At 40.4% G+C, this 17,325-nt stretch overlaps 1 protein-coding gene across 1 annotated transcript; it reads left to right on the top strand.

Annotated features, from left to right (window-relative positions):
- Positions 1-1,997: 1,997 nt before the first annotated feature.
- On the top strand, positions 1,998-16,367 carry LOC143297048 (steroid transmembrane transporter SLC22A24-like). The gene is made up of 10 exons (XM_076609218.1): positions 1,998-2,148; positions 3,861-4,081; positions 5,232-5,462; positions 5,835-6,037; positions 6,832-7,230; positions 8,434-8,568; positions 10,425-10,429; positions 14,867-14,990; positions 15,898-15,970; positions 16,362-16,367. Exons 1-10 carry the CDS (start codon positions 1,998-2,000, stop codon positions 16,365-16,367), a joined length of 1,548 nt encoding a protein of 515 aa, XP_076465333.1.
- The last annotated feature ends 958 nt before the right edge of the window (positions 16,368-17,325 follow it).

The raw sequence follows: 17,325 nt of genomic DNA, 5'->3' as shown, positions 1-17,325 counted from the left end.
AACGTGTGGGGCCATCATCCACAGTTCCTTGAAAAAGTACTGCACAGTTGGCTTTACGTATTGCATTGTTTAATGGTGTTGATCAGCTTCTGACCCACTTTAACGTGTTCCTGGTGGAAAGTGTAAAGTGTTGACTCTTTGTTGGTTTTTACCCCTTGTAGGATATATACAGGCCATGGCAGACTCTAAATTGGAAGAAAGCGTGGGGGCTGCTGCGTACTGTCCCTTCACCGCAAGCTTCCATTTTCCTGAACGTCTCTCTTCCGTCAGCTCTGCACTTACTGTTGAAGTGACTGGCCCAGTTCTGGTTTTGAGGCTGGCTTGTGATTCTCTTTTTTCGTGTGCTTTTTTTTCTGACTTGCTATTGGCCCTTTCAGCTGTCACTGGTCGAAACATTGACCATGGTATGCTGATGGAGATCAATGAACTTCACACGAACCTTAAACAAAACAGCATTGTTCTGGCTTGGGTCACTGGTCACGTAGGCACTGGAGGGAATGAAGTGGCTGATCAACTCGCAAAGAATGCCACAGATCAGGAGCCGATTTAGACATCAGGCCAAGAGTTCATTCCTACTTAGGATGCCTCTAACACAAGGAATGGAATCTTCAGACTTGACAACAAGCTATTACAAATGAGTCCTCATCTGAAAAAAGAGAGTATGAAACAGAAAAGAGAAAACCGTCCTCTGTAGTTTGCATACAGGTCATTCTTATCTAACACATTCACTGACACTTTCATTTATTCTGAAATGTGAGGAACCTCCATGGTATGTGTCGTGCAACCAACCTCCGAGTGTCAGACATCTTCTGATCAACTGTTGGGAGGCTTCCACCCTCTCTTTTTCACGTATAGTATCACTCTTAGTGAAAGGATGTAAAATCGACGAACAACAACAATAACACACACAGACACAGACAGACAAACAGACACACACACACACACACACACACACACACACACACATCTTGATAAGCAACTCATGCAGACAACCGTGACGGTAAGATAAGCCTTGGCTAGTGCAACGAAGAGTGTCTCAAACAACATATGTTGTTATGACCTTCTGTTTAACGTGCGTAGCAGCTAAGTGGTTAAAGCGTTGGACTTTCAATCCGAAGGTCATGGGTTCAAATTGCAGTTGCGGTGCCTGGTGGGTTAAAAGGCTGGAGAATCTTATCCCAGGTCAACACATGTGCAGACCTGCAAGTGCCTGAACCCTTTTTGTGTGCATACTCATGGAGGAGATCAAATATACACGTTAAAGATCCCATGCATGTGAACATTCTGTGGGTAATAGAAACATGAGCATACCCAGCATGCACATAAAACAACAAGAAGAAGAAAACGGAACATGACTGCGTAGAAGGAAGGGCAAAAACGGCCACACACATGAAAACCCCACACATCCATGGGAGTTACAGACCAAGAACGAAGAAGACTGCTTCAGAATGCAAAATGCATAACTCTTTATGATAACGAATGAGAATTCATCAGTGGTGCAAAAGACAACAACCCAAAACATTAAACAATCCACGAAGATCACAGTATTTAATAGAAATACATAAAAGACATAAAATGTCTAAACGCTAACTTTAGACACATAAAGAATTACAAATTAATCAGTCATTCACATGCAATAACATTTTCTAAATCCAGTTTTTTAATCCGATGTAATTGTTTTCATCTCTTCCCAGGAAATGAATCACTGTGTTATCAACCCTGCACAGGGGGTGTAGACATTAACTCTCTCCATACGAACGGCGAAAGAGACGACGTTAACAGCGTTTCACCCCAATTACCACCATCAAAATATTGCAAGCGGAAGGTTCTTATACTGAAGAGGTGAATGTTGACAAAGAATACCACAATTCTGACGACGGAAGCTAAAGGTTGGGTCATTGAGACACCCACTGGACATCCGAGTGTCTGTGTAGAGGAGAAGAGAGGACTGGCCGTACTGAGTGAGTTAAAGCACGTGACATAAGTTAACCCTGACGATGTCACGCTCTGATGAAAAAAAGGGTGTGGACTTGGACTCTATCTTGGAGAAGCTGGGAGGCAGGGGCCGGTACCAGGTTATCCAGCTGATGCTCAACGTATTTCCATGGTTTTTAGGTCCCAGTATTGTCTTGGACACTGTGTTTGTTGGTAAGTATCGATTGCTTTCAATACCGCCTTTTGTGAAAGATGGATTGGTTTGTGTGTGTGTGTGTGTGTGTGTGTGTGTGTGTGTGTGTGTGTTGCTGTTATTGTTAGTACCTTAACATGTAATGAAGTTGGTATTTTTCTTGCAATGATTTACGTTTAAAACGAAACGTAGTAGCTCTCTGGGAAATGACAAACAATAAAATGTTACGAAATACATTATAGAGCTTGTTGGAAATTATCATCGATGAAATACCAACATTTGGTGATTTGACTTGAGAGAACGGGTCAATAACATGAACCGGGCAGAAAAAGAATTGAAATTTTTAGAAATAAAAAGAGAAAAATCAATGGGAGGGCCTGTTGCCATGACCTCAAACACCAAAATTGGTTGCCACAGGACCAAATACACTATTTGCTATGCCCGCACATTTTGAAAATTGGATGATGATAAAAAGAGCTGTATGTATGGAAAGCCTGAATGATGATACAAACACAATTAATGCTATTAATTTTCCAACTAAAACGCTGAAGACAGACTTATGGTCTGAAACGTTTGACACTTGTTATCAAAAGCGAGTCTTATTTTACATCCAACTGTTTTCATGAACGTTCTCAATTTGTAGTTTTTTTTATAGGGTCAGTAGTCACCTTTCTTTTTATCATTGGGCTTTTTTGTACATTTCAATAAAGTCATTTTCGAACTGACAATAGAGACTGATGGTGGATTCGCTGGACATGCATTGCTATCTGTTTTGCCATACAAGAACATGTGTCTGTTTTCTCTGTCACAAACCTGTATACTCAACAGAAAATATGCAGGTGAAAGAGAAAATAAAGTTCTTATTTCAAAGAAATATTACGTATCTTGAGCAATAAATACGTACTGTTGAACAATTCGTGTGTGTTAAAATTGATGCTCAGTTCTATCAATAGCATTGCATTTGTGTGTGTGTGTGTGTGTGTGTGTGTGTGTGTGTGTGTGTGTGTGTGTGTGTGTGTGTGTGTGTGTGTGTGTGTGTGTGTGTTTCATGACTTTTTTTTTTTTTTTACTCTGGATTACTTCCCTCTGTTGTGATAAGCATCCAGGTAGACAATTCACATTCGACATATTGTGGTGTTCTCACCAGAGACTGTAAAACAACCTGTTCCCAGTCAGACTCTTGTCCTCGCCAGCCACCCTAAACACCTTGAAGACAACGACAAGAACACTGTGTGTCAAGTGTGTGACATCAAATCCTTCTTCTTCAATCTTTCAAGTCACTGACTCAGTTTAGACAATCAACTGTTCCAAATGGGGCTTTTGGTCCCAAAAGTACCTTGACGCAAAAATGTGACGGTCTTTGGAAAGTAATACTGCCTGGCGCGGTTCAGGTCAACAATAATAATGATAATAATAAAAGGACATTAGGTATGCCCAATCTAATGATACAAAAGCCCTGGGCATTTACAATGAGAAATGCAGTGACGTGTGCATACTAAAAACACACAGACACACCCACACGCACAGATCATCCCGTTGCAACTCCATCCCACAAGCCCACACCACACAAGATGTAGACACACACACGCGACTGACTCAGTTTAGACAATCAACTGTTACAGAGTTATGGGACTTTTGGTCCCAAAAGTACCTTGAAGGAAAAATGTGACGGTCTTTGGAAAGTAATACTGCTTGGCGCGGTTTAGGTTAATGTCACGTGTCTGTCCCTAAGGTTACCAGCCAGATTACCAGTGCAATCAGGTGGATAACATCAGCCAGATGGAAGCTTATCTCCCTGATGACGTCACTAACTTCACACTCCACGATATCCAGTATCGACAGTGTAGCATTGACGTCACTGTCAACACTTCCGGTACATCCACCACTCACTCTCTTCCCTGTGTGGCTGGTGTCAACTTCTCCATGCCTTCCCACACCTCCTTTGTCACTGAGGTAACTTCAACCATCTGAACTAGCAGCTTGTGAAGGCATTGTGAGTGAAAAAGAAACAGGATCAGCACTAAATCACATGAAAAACGAATCGTCACCTGGTAATGATGGCCTAACGGTAGAATTTATTACGTATTTTGGGGCACACATAAATAGTGTCGTCACTGATGTATTTAATTCATCCTTTTGAGAAGGTGAAATGTCCTACAACCAAAAACAAAGAACAATTGTTTTCTTCCTGAAAGGTAAAGATCGTCAAGGAGATTAACTGGCGTCCCATAACACTCACTAATTCAGATTACAAAATATTAGCAAAGGCCTTGGTGTTGAGCCTGGACACTGTTACTGGCAAACTAATAAATCAAGAACAAGTTGCGTATTTAAAGAGGCGAAATATTTCAACCATAATGTGAACCATAGACGACAAACTTGATTATTTAAATATAACCAAGAAAGGTGGGTATACCTATCTGTTAGCACTCGATTATCAAAAAGCAATTGACTCAATCTCCATGAAATGTATGCTACAGTCCATGGACACTTTTGGTTTTGGATGTGATTTTTAAAACATATCAAACATAGTCAGCAGTATAAATCAAGGGGTGGGGGTGGGGAGTGGATTTCAGAATTTTTTCAAGAGAAACGCGGATTCAGGCAAGGCTGCCCTTTCATCATTTGCTTTTATCTTTACTGTTGAACAGTTTGTAATAAAAATACGCAGTAAAGGCGTAACAGGAATTGTTCTCCCATCAGTCAAAAATGAATAATTAATGCTTAATCAAAATAAAGCAATTAAAAGGTGACACTTCTATCAGTCTTTTCTGGGCTTAACTAAATGGGCAAAAAACCAAAAGCAGTGAGTTTGGGGATGCAAAAACAAGAACATATCTTGCCATTTGGACTGACTGAAAAAACAACCTGGGAATATACTTCACGCTTATCAAACTGCAGTTGATATAGAAGTTAACTGGACACACAGAATTGAAGAAATGGGCAGTGTGATTAACTCATGGATTGAAATAGATCTTGTAACATATGGAAAACTAATTGTTATAAATATTTTGTGTTGAGTCACTTTAGCTTCGTAATATATATTTACCGTGTTTTGGAAGATTAGTATAAAAAAAGTAGAAGTCAATATGTGTGTTTTCAGTGGTCGCTGGTGTGTGACAAGGCAGGTCTGACAGAACTCACTCTAACTGGAGTCTTTGGCGGCAAGGTAGCGGGTATTGTGACGTCCTCTATACTGGCTGACCGTTTCGGGCGTAAGAAAGTGTACGTGACTTGCGCCCTGACTGCCATGGTGTCCGCCTTCGCTAAGGCTTTGGTCCCCAACTACTACTTTTCCCTGGTGTGCAGAATCTGTGCAGGGTTCTTTATACAGGTGAGAAAAAGCAGCAACCTGTTATTTGGTATTATACAATTAACACACACACACACACACACACACACACACACACACATTCTCTGCATTTGAAAACTGAAGTCCTCCTGGAGCCTGCTGCATTGCTTTGTTCTAACTTTTCGACAGTTACACGTGTGGTTATTATTATTATTATTATTATTATTATGTTGCTGTTGTTGTTATTCTGACAGACAGGAAAAATCTCCACCCTCAACCTACCAGGTGCGACAGGGATCGAACTCGGGAAACTGAGGTGAGAATCCAGCGCTCTAATTATTTGACCAGGGCACGCCCTATGCGTGCACACATGTATGGAGAGAAAATAAGAAAAATGCATTGTGTGTCTGCCAGGGCATGGATCAAACTGGCTGCACCATGTTCATGGAGCTGGTAGCCCCAGAATGGCGAAGCCTTGGAAGTGTTGTAGGTGCCGTGTTGTGGGCCGGAGGTTGTGTCTTCATGGCCATAGTGGCCTACTGTCTACAGGGCGTGTCCTGGAGATACCTCAGCCTGGCCTTCTACTCTGTCTATGTCTTCGGCCTTCTTTCACCATGGTTAACTGACGCACACCCTTGAGCGCTTTTGTGTCTGTGCACACACAGACGCATGCACGCGGGAACACACACACACACACACACACACACACACACACACACACACACGCATATACACGAACGGGAGCGCCTTTTTAGTGTGTCTGTCCAGTCATCATGACAATGCATACAGAAAAACCATGTGTGTGTGTCTTGTTTTTGCATTGTCCTTTCACCTATTCCATGATATTGTCGTTGAAATTAAACAGGTACTATATATGAGTTTGATGTTTTTGCATTGTCCTTTCCTCTATCATGATATTTTCGTTGGATTATTATATACGAGTCTTGAATGCCACGATTCTTGTCTTCATTGTCAGGCTGTCGTGTCTAATGTCGTCCAAAAAAAGAACAACAAAAAAAGAACAACAACGACCGATATTCTATTCCACTTAACGCCCTCAGTTAATTTTATTTCGACATATTTGGGATCTGCGCCCTATCCCCATTCCTTTTTTTTTCTGTCCTCTATTTTAGGGATGATATTTAAAAAAGGCATTCTGCATTGATTAGAAAAGCAAGATGCTTATAAGCTTTAAATGGCATATCCAAAGGTTCAACCAAAGCGATTTGAAGTGCTGAATAGCCTCACTCTCTCTCTCTCTCTCTCTGACAATGGTTTTTGTCTGATGGCTTATGCAAGCCTATGCATACTTTAATTACACATAAGCAAAAATATGATGGAAAGGAGCGGGGGTTTGTGACCAAAAGCTATGTGCTGAGAAAATATTAGTCACCATCTTCATTGTGTCCAGGTTCTTGGACGAATCTCTTCGCTGGCTGTTGGCAACTGGAAACATAGAAGAAGCGGAAAGAATCCTGAAGAAAACCTGTCGGATAAATGGCAAAGACTTTGAGAATATCAAAACATTGCTGAAGAGACCTGTCTCCACTGACAACAACTTTGATGACCGAGATCAAAGTGATTCTTCCCCTCCAATCATACAGATAACCAACTCAAGCGTCATGAGGAATGACAAGAACAAAGAAGACACGAATGGAGACGAGCTGAATGATGAGGAGACTGATGATATTTCTGCTGAGAGAAGAGGCAGTGGGTCGGATCAAAGAGATCCAGAGGAGGGTGGTCCTGGTAATGACAGTGACGAAGGGAGCAGCCTGCTGATGCCAGAAACTGAGGTGTTCTCCGCAAAGTACACAGTGCTGGATTTGTTTCGACACCGTGTCGTTCTTGTGTCCCTTCTTGTCGTCACATTTGTCTGGTAAACTCTCTCTCTCTCTCTCTCTCTCTCTCTCTCTCTCTCTCTTTCTCTCTTTCTCTGACATAATGGTTTTGTCTGATGGATCATGCAAATCTATGCATATTATAATCATCTGTAAGCAAAAAATTGATATGGAACGATGTGGGGATTCTGACTCAAAACTCATGTTGTATAGAATATTAGTCAGTATCTTAATTTTGTCCAAGTTCTTTGACGAACCTCTTCGCTGGCTGTTGTAACGTTTATTTTCATTATAACTGGCCGAAATAGTTCTTTGGCATATTAACAAACATAATGGCTTTACTATTACAATAGTGAGAGATGCAGTCTCTCATAATCATGTTCTCAAAATTATATTTAACATAATGAGTGTTTAGATAAATGGACATAACAAAACCATGGCCCCCATGATGATCACACTGCACTGGCCTTGTTTCTGAATATCGAAATCGGAGATATGTTCAGAGTTGTAACGATTTTCCTATACAGAAGACGTATGCACAGGCGTAGTCTGATTTTTTTTTCTGCTGAGAATGACCTGCACATAATCAGTTTGGTGTTCTGTATGGAACACATTGGTCGGATAAAATTAAGGTAGACATGCTTTATTGTTATCGTCACCGTCGTTTTCTCATAACCAGCCATAACTTCATAATGTTGGTTTCTACACTGTCAAACATATTTGAAGTGCTGCTGTCGTTGTTGCTGTTGCTTTATTAGACCGAATTACGGTAATCAGAACAGATTCTATGAAAAAACATATTAAACAGGTCTTTTCATACATAAGTATCAATGACTTAATTCTAACGCATATAATTTTAAACAATAAATGAATCAAAATCTTGAGACTTATGACCACACCAAGTGCAGAGACCTTGGCTTTGACCAACAGAAAACAGATCAGACAAAATTAATCTGGTGAACAGTTTTGTGCGGCGCCTCAATCACCCTTCACAGATTTAAAGCAGAAGAAGAAAAGGATTGGGTTTGAAGTAAATTGCATTGTGGGCTATATTTCGTTTCATCAGATGTTGCATTGTGAATATTACATTTGTTTTGTTACCATGTCTGCCTTATCCCATATTTTTTTCTTTCAAAAATGTGCATGCTTACTGATGTTCTTGTGTGGATCAGGGTCATGCTCAACACGTATTACTACATGGTGATGCTGCAGTCTGCCAGACTGTCTGGGAACAGGTTCCTCAACTTTGCTCTCCTGAGCATCCAAGACATTACCTCCACACTTTTGACTCTCTTTCTCATGCAGAGGTTAGTCAATGTCTGTGCCGAATGCACTGTTCAGGTTTTATCATCAGCTATGTGAGTTTAGCTGTCTATTCACAGTCACAGTCATACTACTGTCCTCATTCATGCATTTGGGCCCAGTGTAGAGACTTTTGATACGAAGATGAATCATTTTAAACAGACTAAGAACTGAAACTGCCATTGGCTGGGATCCATCTCTGTTGTTCCCGTGAACAGCCTTAATGTGATACAGAACTGCATTGTTCATCAAATATCTAAATGCCAAGTGCCCAAACGATTTCCACGTTTTGCAAGTTTTGTCCACTAACTCTGTGAAACTGCGAATCGGACTCCCATTAACTCACTCAGTACGGCCAGTCCTCTCTTCTCCTCTACACAGACCCCTCGGATGTCCAGTGGGTGTCTGTATGACCCAACCTTTAGCTTCCGTCGTCAGAATTGCGGTATTCTTTGTCAGCATTCACGTCTTCACGTCTTCCGCTTGCAATATTTTGATGATGGTAATTGGGGCGAAACGCTGTTAACGTCGTCTCTTTCGCCGTTCGTATGGAAAGAGTTAAAATTACCTGACTTGTACGAAGTTTGAAACCCCTACGCACTCTTACACTACAACACCCAGACTAGGTTTCAGTCGGAGTTTCGATGTGGCAAGACTCACTGATTCAAAGCGATAAGTATTACTCCACCAGTCTTTTACTTATTGTGCCACTGCTAATCCATGCAATAAAACTCGTGTACAATACAAAGCCAAATACACTATTCTGGTCTCAGGGTCAAACTCTGCTCCAAATAACCATATTGACCAGTCTTCACATGCTACATCCCTTCCTCTGAATCAGTCTCGCAAGTCAGCCAGCACTAATAAGGATGAAATAAATCACAATGTGAGAAGCACAAACACAAACATAGCATATAGAAACACAACTGGTCGATTTTAAATGGATAAAAAAAAGCCCCACCTGCAGTCCTTTATATAATGTTTCAACTTTCGACGTTAATAAAAGTTATATTTGCTAAATATTTCTCTGCAGCTAATACACAAAAAACATCTTTCAAGACTACATCAGCAGGTTCACACTATCACCAGCTCAGTTGGAAGTGAGACAGTATCACTTGGTCTGCATTAATTTACTGTCACATGAACCTGTCGCCACAGTCATCGTTCACGTGCTTCAGGCTTCACATACTTTTCACTACTTCCACGAGTTTCCAGTGGCATCCAGTAAATATCAACAATGCCTGTTTCTTCAATACGTTGACTACACTGACTGAACAAAGTTGCTGAATAGACTTTCCTTAAAACCACTGTCCCTTCCTCTGTGTAGACATTGTGCGGTGTTCGATTTACTCAAAATAAAACCATAACCGTTCTGCCTACTGTCACAGGAAAAATAATCCGTTAAATTTCCACGAATAGGGTTTTGTCCCTGGGTATTCTTGAACTGTAGTATATAGCATTGCTGAACACACCATACTAACGAGGCGACTCAGCCCACGCGGAAGCGCATCAGACTTGAATCACACACATAGGTCTATCCATAAGAAATGAATATACACAGCAATTGTTGGCTTTGATAGCTTACCATGGTGTTTAGAACGAAGGGACTGGATCGATATCTAACAAATTATAGGCAGAAAAGGTTCCTGAATGATCAGTATTCAAAATGCGCTTAAAAAAACATGGCATGTCGCGGCACATTTATAATGTGTTTAATGATTATGTTCTTCTCGTGTTCTTCCTAATTTATGAGAATAATGTGTACATTTGGGTAACGATGAGACGAAGAATATTCGACTTTGTTCCAGTCTGATGCTTTATATTTCTATATCATATTTTATATGCCACTCTCTCTACACAGATATGGTGTGTGTGTGTGTGTGTGTGTGTGTGTGTGTGTGTGTGTGTGTGTGTGTGTCTGTGTGTGTGTGTTTCCAGATTCAACCGCCGACCACTGGCATGCATTTATGGATTGCTGTCTGGATCCTGTTTGTTGATCTCTGTTGGACTGGCAACGTTGGGTAAGTAAGACACTTCAAATAAACCTTTCTATCGTGGTGTTGGTTGGGATGATTGCAAGGGTATTTTTTTTTATATTGTTAGGTATTCTTAATACATAGATTTGACTTCACACACACACACACACACGCGCGCGCGCGCGCACGCACGCACGCACGCACTTTTAATCAGCCCCTCACTTCTGTGCCTCAAAACAAACACACAAAACAAACAGTCAGTGTTTAATTCAATAATTCTTATTTCTTTTCTTTTTTTTCTTTAAAAAAAAAAAAACTTTCTTACGTCGGTAATATTTGGTGAGGGTTGGTTTGGGGTGAGGTCTGTTATTGGAATCTATTTTACTGTCCATATTCCCACTCCTAACACAAGTGGATCTGGGATTTTTAACAATAGCCCTTGATCAGCATCAAATTTATTGTATTTTCATATGCCCACTCCTAACTCAGCTGAAGGTGGGTTTTTTGTTTGTTTTTTTGTTTGTTTTTGTTTTGTTTTTGGTTGTTTATAGTAAAATCCCCGAATCAGTCTCAGTTCAGATCAGTTCAGTCACTCAAGGAGGCGTCACTGCGTTCGGACAAATCCATATACGCTACACCACACCTGCTAAGCAGATGTCTGACCAGCAGCGTAACCCAACGCGCTTAGTCAGGCCTTTCGGGGGAAAAAAGGCATAAAACAAATAAATAGATACATCATTAGATTCGTGAATAACTAATCAAACAAATGAATGAATCATTTTCTTTTTAATCTGTCTCAAATTTGCCATAGTTGAGAAACAGGGGTGTGAGCAAAATGCCAACAACTGAGCTCCTGAAACATAACAACACACACACAATTGTATCAGCCAATCAAAAGATACTAAATCTATATTTCTTAACATCTTCATTGATCCTATGGTTTCTTATCAAACCACCGAAATGCACCAGGCAGCTGAACTAGTTTGGGCATTGGTACCGCTACACCACTTTTAGGATTACCATGACTCTAACATAGATCGTATGTCGATCGGAAAAAATGCCATGTTTTGTTTGCTTTGAATCCATGCATGACAAGATTCGACAAAACTAACTACATTTCTACTGATGGAAACTATTTTCCACCAATATATCACAAAGATTATTATCCTTGCTACTAATATCCTTACATCAAATCTTCAAATCTCTTTATGCAGTACACAACTGGTTCCTTCAAGTTCAACACACATTTCAAGTTATCCAGTTTACACCACATTAAATAGCCTTCTCTTGAACACTCTCCTAAGAATGACTACAATAAAATGAATGAAATGCATCCTCCTATGATCTCTTTGTGATGTCTGCGAGTGTAGACGCTTGTGTGTGTGTGTGTGTGTGTGTGTGTGTGTGCATTGAAATATCTTTAACTTATTACCGCATTTTACTTATACAGATCATTAAACGATTTGTGCACACAAGAAATTCTGTTCTCATTGATTCAAAACCTTACCTGACTTGCCTATTTATTAAACGTGTGGTAACTACTTCGAACTATTTTTACATTTGAAAGCGTACCCATTCTTTATTCAACAACGTTGATAAAGATATAGATATACACTAAAAACATACACCAATAGAATCATTAACGCTTTATATTTCATTTTACTTTCATATCATTTCTCTTACCTGGGTTTAGCAGCTTTCTCATCAATACCAATTATACGTCCCAATTCTGCCTTGTTTATCCTCTGGTCGGCAGTTGGTCACTCACTGTGATTCTTACCAATTATTTTGTTGCAAAATTATATATCATTTATTCATTACTTACTAACCAATATATCAAACTGATGCTGTTCAGTTAATCAGTCCACGTCATATTTATCGTTTGTATCTTTAAGAACAAATTTGAGGAGAGAGAAACAGATGGGGAAGAGAAATAAATCTTTCACTCCTAATACAGTTATTAAAAGGGTGTTTTTTTTCCGTTCCCATGGCTGTACCCAACTCAGATCTTTTGTAGAGGGTAACAGAAGTCCAATTCTTTCGACGAGGTCATGATCTTCGGCTCAGATCTAATCTATATTCAAATCAGTGCGTCATCTCTGTGTAGGGTGCACATACTCAAGTCACTAGTTGTATTATTCAAGCCTGTTCAAACTTCCCTTAGCTCTGTATTTTCTGCACGATTGCCCAAAAATTGTCTGGATCCGTAATAACGCACCCTCATCTTAAAAAAAGAAAGAAAAAGAAACAAGAGAGGCAAGACCTTCAAGACTCACTTGTGATACACTTTAAAAAAAAAATCTAATCGTTAAAATGTGTTCTGTATTTGTTATTGTAAAGCTTCGGGTTAAAAGAGAAAAAAAAATCCTAAGGACAGATTCGAACCCTGCGTATTCGGGTGAGAAGAAACTGTCTTGCCCATTACACTATCGGGGCTCCTTAGCTGACGTTCAAAAATATAACATTTAAACATGCTTTTTTAAAGGGCGATAAATCGACTGCGGTATTCGCAGTGAGAACGCTGTTTAAATCATATTATTCTGGTGTATCTTGGGCATTCAAAAAATCTTTAAGGGCAATTAAGAATTCTTTTTAAGTCTGCGGTAAAGGAGACGTGGCTATCACCACAATCACACTGCAACATTTAGCCGTTTTCTCTGGATCTAGATAGATGTACAAGTTTAGTTACACCCGGTTGAAATGGTCATTCAATTTCTCTTTTATGTTCATTCTAGTTTTATAGTTTTAAAGTTGATACGGAAATTGAGTATTTTGTTAAACTAATAACATGTAGAGCCAAGTACAAGTACTTCTAAACGTCATATGAAGGGAAAAGGACTTTATTTTGAGAAAAGTCAAGACTGGAAATTTTTATGTTTCATCAATTCAAGGGTATTAACTCTCATGGTTTTTTATTTTTAACCGTGAATTCCGACTGATTCTGTGGATATTTCTATGGCAGTTTGGGGCATAATCCAGTAAGTGATGAGGCGTTCACAAATCTTTCTCTGAATAAATATTTAACGGTCTCCTTCTCTAACTTTCCATCACATGTTATCGTGTATTGTCCATTGAATATAGGATTGAACGGGCAGGTCAACAACTTGAAACAAAATGGCGTCGTTCGCGTTCGCGAAGAATATGAGCACGCGCTTTGAATATGTATAAATATGTGTATGCAATTGAGTTTTGCCATTGACCTTCAGAGCTCAGCCAGTAGATCGAAAAAGTCCACTCGTCGTATTGATTTTTAGTATTTTCCGAAAAAGACCACTTGGGCGAATGAACATAGTGAAAGCCCTGTACACTGAGAGTAAAACACACAAGCTTTTTATGTATTCAGTATAATTTCAAAATTTAATGTTTAAGATGAGAAAGATCAGTTTAAAGCAAATTAAGCCCCATAGCATTAGTTACAAATGAATTTCCCTTTTTTACTATCTGCACCAAAGACATGCAAAATAAATATAACTTCCATGCTTAGCAAAAGAGGTTCCTGTAACAAAAAAAAAAAAAAAAAAAAAAAAAAGAAGATAAAAATGACTGCTCATGTTGTTGTGTCAGAATATCAGATCAAAGTGCCAAGTTTAGAGAATAAAAAAAAATATATATATATAACAGTAAATTCGGTTTACATATAATTTGGCTTCTTTATTTATTTTTTGTGCCCATCCCAGAGGTGTAATATTGTTTTAAATAAGATGACTGGAAAGAACTGAATTTTTCCTATTTTTATGCCAAATTTGGTGTCAACTGACAAAGTATTTACAGAGAAAATGGCAGTGTTAAAGTTTACCATGGATACACATACACACACACACACACACACACACACAACCGAACACTGGGTTAAAACATAGACTCACTTTGTTTACACAAGTGAGTCAAAAAAGAAAAGAAAAAAAAAGACAACTGCGATGCACAAATCATACTCATAAAATAATAAAAATTTTGCGGCCTCTTTTGCCTCAATTCAATAGTAGGTTCTCACAAACAATTGATGTTATAGAGTGAACCTCACACACACTCACTCAAACACACTCCACACATGCTAACACATAATATTATTGTTACACGATAACGACAGTTACGAAAAATGACTAAAATGATGGCCTTGGCATGACCCCTCCCTCTACCTGTGTGTGTGTGTGTGTGTGTGTGTGTGTGTGTGTGCATGCAGCGCGTGCGTGCGTGCATGTGTGTGTGCCAGTGTGTACTTTTGAGCAGAGCTGTGAGGGCCCTGGCATGTGCGCAACATGTGCGTGTCCTTCCATGTGTGCATTTGTGCCTGCATGTGTGTTTGTCTGGACATGATCATGTGAGCCAGGAGGAGGACAGGGAGTGACCCTGACCCTGGCCACAGCAGCACAGTATGTGGGCATGTTCGCTGTGACTGGCTCCTACACTCTGCTCTTTGTCTACTACATGGAGGTCTTCCCCACTACTTTGAGGTAAGTAGGCCTTGTGTCAGTATGTCACGTTCTGAAATCTACTGAAGACAGATGATATATTTCTACTTCAGTTACCTGACCCTCACCACACTCCAACCCATCAACCCTCTGGCGTCCCGCCCTGACACATACACACACCACCACCATCAACCTCTGGCGTCCCGCCCTGACACATACACACACCACCACCATCAACCCTCTGGCGTCCCGCCCTGACACATACACACACCACCATCATCAACCTCTGGCGTCCCGCCCTGACACATACACACACCACCACCATCAACCTCTGGCGTCCCGCCCTGACACATACACACACCACCACCATCAACCTCTGGCGTCCCGCCCTGACACATACACACACCACCACCATCAACCCTCTGGCGTCCCGCCCTGAGACATACACACACCACCACCACCACTCGTACAATTGCTATATATTGTACATGACACATATGGTTACTACAGAAATGAAAATAAAAACTCTGCGTTCTATAGTTTTCCCGAAAAATAGCAGAACTGTGGTGATAATGACGTGAATATGTGTGTGTGTGTGTGTGTGTGTGTGTGTGTGTGTGTGTGTGTGTGTGTGTGTGTGTGTGTGTGTGTTGGAGGGGTTGAAGATGTGTCAACATGATGCATTAAAACATTAGATTCATGAAAAAATAAAAATAAAGACAGCATTTTCATTCGGAATAATGAGTTTATATGGTGTGAGTCTAGTTTTGTCACCATGTTGAAGGTCATATACTACCACCACGCGCATGCGCGCACGTACATGTAAATCACTAAAGTTAATTACGTAAAGTCTGTAAGGAAAAAAAGATCCAGTAAAAAGCACCGTATTATATAGGCTGTTTGAAAATTTACTACTTGTGAAAAAGCAAACAAAAACTGTTTGTTCCAGAGCCACTGGGACAGGTGCGGCAGGAATGGCAGCTTTCACAGCTAACATGGGAGTTCCGTATCTGCTGCTGTGGGTAAGGCACGACTTCAAACTATTATTTCATCAACAAAGTTGAAGCCAAGGTTTCTAACAGACTGGAAGAATGGAAGATCAGAGCCAGATATGGATATTGGGGAAGAGGTGTCCTGTTAATCTTTGACTTGGTGCCAGTAGCAAGAAGCTCAGTTTTATCCTCATTCATCTTCACCTTGTTCTCACTAATCTACTCAGCTGCATCCTCAATCTTTCAAACCACAGGCATGAGTTGGAAGGTGTGAGGGAACAGCAAAGTTGTAGAGCTGGGAATCGTCTGCAAAGAAGTGTGAGTGACAAGCTGACGAATGACATTGCTCAGGGTTTTGTGTACATAGTAAATAGTACTGGGCCCATGACTTACTCCTGTGGTACTCCATACCCCAACACAGACGTAATCGATTCATGACCAGTAATGACAGGCTGAGTGCAAAAGGTTATTATAAGAGATGAACCAATCCAGGACCATTCCGAAGCAACCAAGAGTGGTACCTAGCCGTGTAATGGGGATGTCATGGTTTATGGTGTCAAATGCTGCTGACAGGTCGAGCAATGACAAAACAGACACTTGACTACGGTCAGGGCCCTTAAGGAGATCATTAGTCACATGCAACAAGGTGTCTCCCGTGCTATGGCACTTATGGTAAGCTGACTGAAACGGCTCTGTAAGGCTGTGACACTCACAATACGATATTAACCATTTCAGCACGATACGCTCCAACATTTTAGACAAGAAAGATAAATTAGAAAAAAGAAAGTAGTGTTTCAAACATTTCCGATCATGGCTGGCCTTTCTGAATAGCAGCTTGACAAAATGCAGTCAGTGTTCCTCTTCAGTAAGAAAATTGATGACAACAGATACTTACATTTTATCCTGCCTACTTATTTCTACTGTGTTGGTCAGAGTGAGGAAATCAGAATGTTTTGAAATGTGTGTCAACACTATCGTGCAGACACCCTTTCATCAAGGAGTTTACATACATAGGGTGTGTGTATATAATATATATATATATATATATATATATAAACAACCCAACCTCTGTGTGTGTGTGTGTGTGTGTGTGTGTGTGTGTGTGTGATCAGGCTAAAGAGACCCCCTGGGCCTCAGGAGTGATGGTGGGATGTCTGTGCTGCCTTGCCGGTGTCTCCATCTGGCTTCTGCCGGAAACACGTCACAGGAAGTTGCCCGACACCATCGAGGAAATGCAGGCGTGGAAAAACGAGGTGCCTAATATTCAAGAAAGGATGATCGCAGTTGTGAGCAGCCCAGCTCGCAATATCTAAGTTTGAGACATCTAGGAACACAACATAACCTTTGTAAAGTGACAGTTATTCCTCTCGAGAGTTGTTTTCGGT

This window comes from Babylonia areolata, chromosome 22 (assembly GCF_041734735.1).
Source record: "Babylonia areolata isolate BAREFJ2019XMU chromosome 22, ASM4173473v1, whole genome shotgun sequence".
NCBI lineage: Eukaryota > Metazoa > Mollusca > Gastropoda > Neogastropoda > Buccinidae > Babylonia > Babylonia areolata.
This window is presented reverse-complemented; position numbering and strand designations above follow the sequence as displayed.